The sequence below is a fragment of the Olea europaea genome, unplaced genomic scaffold (assembly GCF_002742605.1).
Source record: "Olea europaea var. sylvestris unplaced genomic scaffold, O_europaea_v1 scaffold3217, whole genome shotgun sequence".
Lineage (NCBI taxonomy): Eukaryota > Viridiplantae > Streptophyta > Magnoliopsida > Lamiales > Oleaceae > Olea > Olea europaea.
Window position 1 is genome coordinate 19,672 of NW_019251022.1, and position 11,222 is coordinate 30,893.

Consider the following 11,222-nt stretch of genomic DNA (forward strand, 5'->3'; position numbering starts at 1 on the left):
TTTTTTATTATTTAGATTTTAGAATTTATTTTTCCAAAATTTTTATTTTATAAAATTTTTAAATTTATTCTTTAGAATTTTATATTTTTATTTTTAAAAATTTTAATTTTTGAAGTTTTATTTAAACGCTTTTTCCCCATATTTTGATTGTTTTCATAATTTTTACCAAAAACACTCATCAAAAAATGCATTTTGAGTTTTCTGTTATAAACTTAACATGATTTTCAAAAATACTAAACCAAATACGTTTTTAGTATTTTGTAAATCTGAAAATTGAAATTAGCTTGAAACAACAACCGAAACACACCCTAACATTTTTCTATTCCAAAGAGAGAGAGAAGGGGGGGGGGGGGGGGGGGAGGAACCAAGGAATTTCGCATTATTTATATTGGAGATTGGTTGTTAAACATCTCGTTCTTTGGTCTCACAAGTTGTAATAGTTTTACAAGAAATTATTATTTTACACTAAGTGAGGAAATAAAGGTTTAAATTTTGTTGTTATAAATCAAATTCAGTTTTGATTAATGAATAACTACCTTAATGTGATTTCAATCGAGTACCTGCATCCAATCATGTCTTGTAAATTGACGAAAATCTATACATGACAACCAAAATTGACGGTCCTTATCATTTCATTAAATTTGTAATTATTTCACCTTAGCAACTAACAATTACGTGCGATGATCATCATTTTTCAACACCGCATCATAAAAATACCTTAATTGATATGAAATCGAAAAACAATTACCGAATTAAAATCAAATTAAAGTAAAATTATCCAATTAAAATCAAATTAAAGTGTACTTATCCATTTAACACCAAGTAAAATATAATTATTGTGAACGAAAATTAACCAGAAATATTGCCTTTGGCCCCTATAGGGGCGAACCCTACTCCTGCACTGGACTTTGGACCAACCCCATTGGATATATTTTGGAGCACTAGAAATGTCTATGGCCTCCAGTTCATTTGTTCAAGTTGAAGCACACCAGAAATATCAGATGGAGAAGATGGGCCAAATTATAAGTTATTTCATTTTTATTATAATATTTGTGTTATAATGTTGTTATTTTCACTTTTATTAATATCTCCCGCAATGAAAAAAAGTTTCTAGGTCCGCCCTTGGCCTACTCCCTCATTGAAGTGAGCACTATTCTGAAGATTGTGAGGTGCTTCTCTGGACACTCGCCAATAATGGGAAATTCTCAATAAAGACAAGGAGCATAAAAACATCTTCTAAATTCATGTACCACAAATTACACGCTTTCCTTTCAATAGAAAATCTGAAATATTGGGAACTAAAGCAGTGTACTTTCCAGGAAGTTTCAAGACATGTCAGTTTACCTAAACTTCAGGGCGGCAGTTGGCTATGTTTATAAAAGGGTTGAACCCAAACATTAAGGGTCCCCCATCGCCCTTATTCTAGAGCATCGTGAGGGAGGTAAATCGCAGGTTATGCCTTCAAGGGTACAGAATGGAAGGCTACTTGTACACTTGCAGTTGGCTATGTTTATGTATATATTTCAGAAGTTGAAAGGGAAGTACACCGTTGTTCTTCAGCAACAGTTTATTGTAAAAAACTGAATTTCCAATGTAACACAATATGGTTTCACAACAAACAAAATGTTTTACAAAAAAAAAAAAAGACCAATTATTTTAGAGGTGGTGCAAAATCAAGTCCCGAAACACAAATTCCCCCGACGGTGTTGTCTTCTTCCTCTTCACAACAGTATAAATCTTCAAGAAAGAATGAAAAGCATAATTTACTCGACCTTTAATGAATTTGCAACATCGATGACAAAACGGTATTTAACATCAGATTTCTCGAGACGCTTCATTGCAGGGTTGACATAATCCATGGAAATGATCTCGACATCTGCAGATATGTTGTGTTTTGCGGCAAAATCGACCATTTCTTGAGTCTCTTTTAATCCTCCAATTCGACTGCCACTTATCGACTTTCTACCTGTTAATACATTAGGTATGTTAGGCCATTATTTTAAGATCCAAACAATCGAAACTCGTGAGAAACATCGATTGAATTTCTCACCAAAAATCAGAGGCAACATTGGCACCTCGAGTGGCTTTTCTGCGGCACCGACCATGATAAGATGTGAATGAGGCTTTAACAAATTTACCAATGGTAGAAGGGGGTGAGCAACAGACACGGTATCAATGATTCCGTCCAACGTCCCAGCTGCAGCCTATTAACACATCACAAAAACTCAACATTAAACAATCTCGTCTGAAAGCTTGAGCTAGTAGAGTCGTAACATTTATTCATATAAATTTCTCACCTCCATCGCCTCTTGATCACGGCTAACTAAGAATGAGTCCGCACCAAGACGTTCAGTCGCTTCCTTCTTCTTATTAATAGATGTACTTATCACTGTCACCTTACTCCCGAAAGCCTTAGCAAATTTTACAGCTACGTGACCGAGCCCACCAAGACCAACGACGCCAATATTCAATCCGGGCTTGTCGAGTCCATAGTACTTCAAGGGGCTGTAAGTCGTAATCCCGGCACATAAGAGAGGAGCACCGGCATCAAGAGGCAAGTTCTCCGGCCAACGAATAACAAAGTGCTCGTCAGCAACAATTTTGTCAGAGTAACCTCCATATGTAACCGTTCCATCAGTGTAACGGGAACTGTAGGTGAGTATATATTTTGAACAGTAATTCTCAAGATCGTTGGCACATTGGTCACACTCACGACATGATCCAACCATGCATCCAACTCCGACTTTGTCTCCGACCTTGAATTTCTCCACCTTGCTACCAACCTCTGTTACTATGCCCGTGATCTCGTGCCTGTAATAAACAGCCCCGGTTCAACATCGGTTACTTTCCTTCTAGGAAAGATTTGAAAATAGCATTTTGTATAAAGGGGGATAAAGAGGGGTGATCTTACCCTGGAACAACAGGAAACTGAGTTAGGCCCCATTCATTCTTGGCCATATGAAGATCCGAATGACAGATCCCACAATATAGAACCTTAATCTGCACATCGCGCTCACCTGTGGCCCTGCAAAAGTGCACCAAATCCTTCAAAATATATCCAACCACAAAATGCAAAAGTATTACGAAAATAACGCCAAAAAACTAAAGAATCGTGATCTATACCTTCTGGAGAATTTGAAAGGAGAAAAATGCGCAGATGGGTCTCTGGCAGCCCATCCAAAAGCTTTCACGGGGTGCTCTGTTTCTGGTGATTTTGCCATTTCTTTAGCTTTTCTGCTGTGTGAATATTTGAGCAAACTGAGAGAGCGGCAATAAGTTACGGGTTACTCCACAAGTTGGCATGGTTTTATAACGCCCAAAAACAAAGAATCGCGATCCATACCTTCTGGAGAAGTTGAAAGGAGAAAAATGCGCAGAAGGGACTCTGCTAGTTTGAAAGTTTGACCCGTCTCTTGCAATAATGTTTATTAAACTTAAAAAATGAAAATGTTTTGCTATACGTAACAAATAGCATTTTCCAAAAAGAAAACCTACCTGTTCATTTCTTTGGATAAATATATTATATTAAGGTTAAAATATATTTATATCCTCGACCATACCTAGAAATTTTAGACGTGTGAATTATCCGTTTGTTGGCTTGCAAAGACATACGTTGGTCTCTCGTTGATGAGATCTAGATAGAAAAAGTCTATAAATTTCGTACGTTAGTCTCTCGTTGTTCATATCTATATTAAAAAAAAACTATCAATTCTAACTCATTTAATTATTTTTCGACTCTCACATAATGATTTTCATAAAAATTTTCAACTGAAAGATTGAAATTGGACATGTTCTCGATTCAGAGTAACTAATTTCATTTGAAATTAAATAGAATTAATTACATGTGTAAATATTATAGATCTGTTTATTGACACTCTATTACACTTTAGAAGATACAAACCGATCAAATGAAAGAGAGAAAATTGATTACGTATTCACATATGAAGGAAGAAATAATCTATAGTTAGTTAAAAAAAAAAAATTATTTTTCGTATTGTGATGTAAATAGTCAAAAAGGGGTGAGAAAAGTAAAACTTATCAAAGTCTAGTAAAAGTTTCCCCTCTTCACCGAATTTGGAGCTATTTTCTCAAAATTTCCTTTCTTAAATTCTTATATCTTGATCTCTTTTTCCAAATAACATTTAGTGCAAGTTTGACTGCTCAAAAAGAGAAGAGCAAACTTTGAATGATTATATTTTGAAATAAAAATCTATTTATTTTGTGTGCTTTTTCTATGTTATAAACATAGGAGGTTTATTTACTTTATAATTTAAACACGTTACTTTTCTAAATTTTATAAAAAGAAAATTCAAAAAATACCGATTCAGGAAACAATATTTAAGACTTAGATTGCGATAATATTATTTAAAATTTTTTAGTATTTTAATTTATGCCATAGTTTGATTTCCATTATTTGACCACAAAAATGAAAATATGATTATTATCCAACACATCAAGTCATGGGTCCCATAACGGTTATATTTTTCATTCTTATTCTTACAAAAATAGGTACCAAACGGGGCCTATATATATATATATATATATATATATATATATTTGTGTATAATAAGTTAAAAAGAAAGACTCCAAATTCCCAACTATACCCTTTAACCGATTCAGGAAACAATATTTAAGACTTAGATTGCGATAATATTATTTAAAATTTTTTAGTATTTTAATTTATGCCATAGTTTGATTTCCATTATTTGGCCACAAAAATGAAAATATGATTATTATCCATCACATCAAGTCATGGGTCCCATAACGGTTATATTTTTCATTCTTATTCTTACAAAAATAGGTACCAAACGGGGCCTATATATATATATATATATATTTGTGTATAATAAGTTAAAAAGAAAGACTCCAAATTCCCAACTATACCCTTTAGATTTCATTTTCCATTCGCCCCATTACACAATGTCTTCTAGAATCCAATTTTTTTTCCCAAAAATCAATCCGTCTATGTGTGCACCGTTAATTGGACTAGTTAGGTGGGTGAGCCATTTTTGTCTTGTATACGTTTGCCTTTTATGCCTCTTGTTTGCTATGATAAACACCGTTCGAGGATTCGGAGTCACGAAAAATGAATCGAGAAACAAGAAGATGAATGTCCCGTCGATGTTTTCTAAAAATTTATTTAAATTGATCTCCATTTATCTCTTCATACGTATAATGAGGTCACGTTCATAATACTTTACAAATAATACAATTTTCAGTACCAACACGATTGATGGTACTAAATTAATAACCTCACTTGATGTATGAAATAATAAATATATTTAAAATCTTTTAGGGTTCGATAAACATATAAAATAATAGCTACTTAAATACTTGAAATTTTCGTATTCAAGAACGTTTTGTTTGAATACTTATGTTTCCTTAATTGAACCCTTCTTAAAATATGCATCTAAGTTACTTGAATTTTGCCTACACTCAAAATGAACTCAGTACTCAATACCATCACTAATTTTCTGAAATGCTTACTCCACATTTAAGAGAGTGTCTTCAATTGAGACTGTGATAGATTTTAAAAGTCGTTCTAAATTTAGGTATCTTCGATTGAGATTTTATTTTAATGAAATCTATTAAAATTTAGGTAATTTCAATTGAGATTTTAATGAAATCCTTTAAAATTTAGGTATCTTCAATAATTAGTGGATTTATAAATATTTCATTAATAGAAGGATTTTAAAAGATTTGGATGGATTTCAAGCTTAAAAATACATATAAGTAAATCTTTTGAAATTTCAACATATTTGATGAGATTCTTATGAAATTTGTATGAATTTATTCAAATTCACAAAATTCATTAGAATTTATAATAATTTAAAATTCATTAAAATTTTAGTTGAGAACATCCTTGTTAATTTTTTTTTCTTTATTTTGAAGAAAGTAATTAGTTAACTTACAACTACTTAAAAATGATATCTCCTGATTATACATTCGATAAATTTTTCAATGGTTGTTTTTGATGTTCAAAATCAATATCTTCATCTTGACCGAATCAACTTGTGGTTCAAAATCAATATCTTCATCTAACTAAAATTCGCATTGTCGAAAATAATTTGCAATAATTTCTTTTATATGTACATCATATAAATTTTGGTCACAACCGTCGTTTTTTATTTTAAAATTGTACATGTATCTAAGCTTAGAAAAATAATTCTTGTACATTTTTAAGAATATAAAGTTTTTTAATTAATAAATGTTCATTTATCGATAAATGATAATTTGTACGTAAACAATAACATAGACAAAGTACAGAGCTTAATCTATTCATTAATCTCACATCCATTAAAGAATGACAGGCTAACAACGAATAATTAGCCCTGTTTGACGATCATTCTTTCCAAACTTTTTTTATTTACACATCATTTTTAACCAAACATTCTCAGAATAAGACAATCTCATCACTTGGCTGCTCCAACCAGGAATCGAACTCCCCACACTTGGTTCCAGAGCCCCCCAATGTGATTGTTCCGCCAACTTGGATGTGCCCTGGGGGGCAATATACCATGGATCTTACAATTATGTCTCATGGTGTTGTTAGTATTCACATAGAAAATGAGCATATAAATTTCAATATATATGAAGATGACAATTTTATTTAATTATTTCTAGACCACAAGATACATTCATGAAATTTTTTTGAGTGAGTACATTTTTATATAAATAGAAATGAAAACTCTCATTCGAAAGGTTCAAAATTGGACATCTTAAAATAAGATATCAACTTCTACTTGAAATCGAATGAATGACGAATGTAGACATTATTGATCTACTTATTAATATTTGATTACAATCTAATACGTCCAATTGACCGAATGTAAGGAATAGAGGTAATGGTCTTCGTATTGTGCTAAATATGGTCAAAAAGTGGCGAGAAAAGTAAAAAACTCGTGAAAGACTTGTAAATTCCCTCCCTCCTAAACCCATTATTCAAGTTGGTGCTATTCCGTCAATTGTTGGTATCTTGTTTTAACAAACATTATTGCAAGTTTGACGACTCAAACAGAAGAGCAAACTTCAAAATAGAAATTAATTTATTTCTTGTGGTTTTTCTATGTTTTTACTTATTAATGTAAGAAAGTTAATTTCATTTACTATTTTAAAAATATTAATTTTTCATAATTGTACAACTCTAAAACAATATAAAGTAAATTGTACGAAAAGAATATTTAAAAAATACCGATTCCGAGAACATTATCTGAGACATTTAGACACATGAAAATTTAGGTTTAATCAGTTCTGGGTATTTTTATCTATGTAAAATAATAAATTAGTGTACATATTAAAAATAAAATTAAAATTGAAATTGAAAATCTTCAAATTGACCATTATACCCTTCCATCTCATTTTCCATTAACCCCCAAATCAATCTGCCATCAATGGGCGTAGTAGTTTAGTTAGATGGGAAAGCGATTTTTCGTCTTGATTTTGTGCCACCAAAATGAATAGAAGAACCTTCTAGAAAAATTAAGTACTTGCAAGTGGGAACACATATTATATTCAAATATGCCAAAATGGTGGACTATATTATATTCCAGCGTACGAAACACTATAATTTCGTCGATTTTAATGGTGCTGGCTGCCTTCTCAAAATTTGTTGGACTACATTTCAAACTTTCCAGAAGAAAATTACAAATTTTATTATACAAAAGTATAAAGAGACATAATAGTTAAATTAAATTTTTATTCAATTCTCTATACCTAGTACCTTCCTCTACTTGGTCAAATGAGCCATTTTCATCGAAGCCAACATGTCAACACCGAGGGTCGACCCAATACCCACCGTTATATAGGTCGTCCCATGAGATACGTAATTCAAAAGCACGATCATAACATGATTGAAAAGCTGCCACCTAGAGGGCAACACTTTCGACAGTAACCAATCAAAGAAAAGTCACAATAACTAGAGATGTAGGACTACCGTCTGAATATCATGATAATTCATTGCAATCGAACTTTCAACCAATTTGTTAGGTCTAAAAGTGTACTCGGCAATTCTGTAAACAAAACGAGCGTAATTGTATGTTTGTAAAAGTCAAGGATTCAATTTTACATTCTTGTAAAAGTCAAGGGCTTAGGGTGCAATTTTGTATAGATGAGATAAATTAGTGCTCGAGTCATTGAAGAAGTCCAAGATGTCCAAAAAGATAATATAAGATCATTGTAATACAATTAGAAGTCTAAAGAATATCAAAGAATCGCATAAATTATGTTCCAAATTTTTAATTGTAATTTGCAACGCATATTTCTCATAGAAAACATTGGAATTTGGACAAGTCTAATCCTAGAAGAATTGTAGCTATTTGAGTTAGCTCTCCAATGCAAGTTGATCACCTCAATTGAATATTAAGAGAGAAAGTTATGATAAAATTTCTGACGACTACTCACTGTCGTTCGATTCTCGCTGACATTTCGTTCGAACAAAAAAACAGAATACCTCTCACTCGATTCTTGCCAGCCCTCGCTCGAGTGACATTCTCATGCGGCAAAACCCCTAGTTCACATTTTTGAAATGTTTTACTCGGCCCATACCATCTAGACATCTTCAAATATAAATACCCAAACCCTAACACAATTTTTGAGAGATTGCTACATAATTCTTTCATTGCCGAACATATTCATAACATCTTTGAAGAGGTCCAAGGTAAAATTAATTGGTGATTCCATCTACATCAATATTGTGATCCGGCAACCATTGTTTTGAGAAAAACATCGAATTTACATAACTCAAAACACCATTCTTTCTTAACCTTTTGAGGAGATGACACTCTCATTGGGGATTGAAAGAGGTGAATGTCAAGCGCAGTGAATCGGACAAGAATGGGGGGTTCTTGGAATTCCACTTGAAGATAAAATCAACTAAGGACCAAGATGCTTTAGTGGACGGTAGATTGAGCTGTTGGAGGTAGATCATGAAGTGTAGCAGGAGACTAGATGTATCTACGGTAGTAGATCGTGAAATTGGAATAGCAGGTCTGATAGGGTACAAAGTTTGGTCATTTGTACTTGCTGAATTAGTATAGTGAATATCACTGGCTTGGTCCCGAAATTTTACCTACGTTAGGGTTTCTCCGTTATCATATTGTGAATTGTTGTATTTATTGTTTATTTTATATTATGCAAACCGGCAGTTCAACCTTAGGAATTAATTGGATTGTATGTTTAACCAACTAAACATTAATTAAATTGGCTTGTTGCTTTGATTAATTAATTCCGCACGTAAGGTTAAACAAATTGTTAACTTGGAACGTAAATTAGGTAACGCTTAAATTTGAATTTGACACTATATCGCGTTAGTCAAACTTTCTAGTGTATCTAAGCGTTCTAAGTGACTTTTCACAATTGAATCTCTGCAAAACAGACAATGGCGCATGAACTTCGATTGGAAACTGTAGCTTGGCATGACTATTGACTAGGACGACAAGCTCGAGTCCAAAGGCCTATACAGGGGGTGAAGGTCACAAAAGAAAGTGCGAGCTGTAAAAATCTCTTTATAAACTTGTACTCAAATTCCAGAAAATAAAGTCCTTATTATTCGAATTCCAGCAAACATAACACACTTATTCTGTTAAAAATTCTGGAAAGTTGATCAAAATATGCCAAGTGTCTTTTTATCGAGCGGAACTGGTAGCTGATTTATTTTGAATTGTACGCAAATGGGTATACTTTTTAGAGAATAGTTGTTGTTACCGGTTGGCCACATGAAGACTTATTTTTCATTTGCAAAGTTGCAGCTTCTTGGAATTACAGTGCCACTTGCCCGTTTTAAATTCTTGTTTATTTCGCTAGAAAAATAATTAAATAGCACGTTAATTATCATCACTAGCGGTTATTGAAAGCAAACTTAAACTAGAGTTGTCAAGAACGTATAATTTACTTCGGTAGAGAAAGTGAAACTAGATTTGGAAGATCAGTCAACTTAAAGTTAATGGGTCCAAAGTTGGAACGAGATTCAAAAGAAGAAAAACTGACTCCATCTCCATCGATTGAGTGTGGGGGCCATAGGCCGGACATTGTCGATAGACAAAGGTAGGAGTCCAAAGAGGAAGTTGTCACCGGGTTACACCATTTCTTTTTTATTTCATTTTTCTCCTTTTGTCAAGGCGAACGGAAGACTTCAGAAGATATATTCTTTTGATGATGCTGGAAAACAGTTAGGGTCCGTTTGATTGCAAAGATGGAATTGAATTGTCTAAAAAATGAATTTTAGGGAATTGAATTACTTAGAATTATTTTCCTGGTAATTGTAAATTATTGTGTTTGATTGATATAATTTTCTAGGTGGAAAATGTTGAAATAAAAGTGTATTTTTATATTCGTTTGGTTTTGTTTTACATGAAAATTGTCAATTAAAGGAAAATATTTTTTTTACAATAATTCTTAGAATTGGTTTCCATTACCAATCAAAAATAAAAATAATAATAATAATAAAAAAGCCGCTACAGTAGGGTGGAATTTGAATTCTCACCATATATAGTGAGAATTCAAATTCCACCAAAATAAGGAAAATTCCAAGTTTCAAGAAATCCTAGAAATGCAATTCCATGAAAAATATAAGGTATCAAACACAAAAAGTTGGAATTTCTAATTCCAATTCCATCTTTTTTTTTTCCCATTTCCATGCTATCAAACACTCCCTTAGTAGAAATTAAGAAAAATAAAAGATTTTCATAAAACAAATGGACTAATTTGATTTTTGCTAGACTATTACGTGCTATTATTCTACCTAATTAACCACGTAGAGGTTCAAAACTAAATACCTTATCATCTTCAATAGGAGTGGGCATTTTTTCTCGAAATCAGTGGAACCGGATTGGAACCATTCAGAACTGGTCGATTCGGTTCTGGATCTTCCAAACAACGATTTGATTTTGGGCTAAGAACTAATCGATTTCAGTCTGATTCTCGATTCTAGTATGGGAACCACGGGGAACCGGATGGTTCTCATAGGATTTATTTATTTATTTTGTAATATATATAACTCAATCTCTAATGACTTTTATAAAAAATAATCGGGTTTCTTCTTCATTTTAGATTCTAGCTTTTTTCTTCTCTTTGATTCTTTCATTCTCTGTTCTTATAATTTTTTGATTAATTTATCCTCAAGCCAAATTAGAATATTGGGTAAATCTATACATAAATAAATTTATTTACAATATATAATTTCATTTCTAAGATGCGAAAGTTTTATTTTGTTTTCACTTTGATTA

General features: G+C 32.4%; 1 protein-coding gene across 2 annotated transcripts; it reads right to left on the reverse strand.

The window, feature by feature from the left end:
• Positions 1 to 1,339: 1,339 nt before the first annotated feature.
• On the reverse strand, positions 1,340 to 3,466 carry LOC111385603 (8-hydroxygeraniol dehydrogenase-like). Of its 2 annotated transcripts, XM_023010010.1 has the most exons (7): positions 3,344 to 3,408; positions 3,124 to 3,258; positions 2,912 to 3,025; positions 2,298 to 2,811; positions 2,051 to 2,204; positions 1,509 to 1,966; positions 1,340 to 1,371 (listed from the first exon to the last, which is right to left on the reverse strand). In XM_023010010.1, exons 2-6 carry the CDS (start codon positions 3,219 to 3,221, stop codon positions 1,764 to 1,766), a joined length of 1,083 nt encoding a protein of 360 aa, XP_022865778.1. In that variant the 5' UTR covers positions 3,222 to 3,258; positions 3,344 to 3,408; the 3' UTR covers positions 1,340 to 1,371; positions 1,509 to 1,763. The 2 variants fall into 2 exon arrangements, with proteins under 2 accessions (XP_022865778.1, XP_022865779.1); XM_023010011.1 differs by lacking the exon at positions 3,124 to 3,258 and having other exon boundaries at positions 3,344 to 3,466.
• Between the last annotated feature and the right edge of the window lie 7,756 nt (positions 3,467 to 11,222).

What these genes read in the sequence shown, in the direction of transcription:
- LOC111385603 (XM_023010010.1), bottom strand. Translation starts at nt 3,221, where the DNA reads ATGGCAAAATCACCAGAAACAGAGCACCCCGTGAAAGCTTTTGGATGG. An exon ending in CAGTTTCCTGTTGTTCCAGG is followed by an intron (nt 2,812 to 2,911) that starts GTAAGATCACCC and finishes TGTTTATTACAG; the next exon opens with GCACGAGATCACGGGCATAG. An exon ending in GTGATCAAGAGGCGATGGAG is followed by an intron (nt 2,205 to 2,297) that starts GTGAGAAATTTA and finishes ATGTGTTAATAG; the next exon opens with GCTGCAGCTGGGACGTTGGA.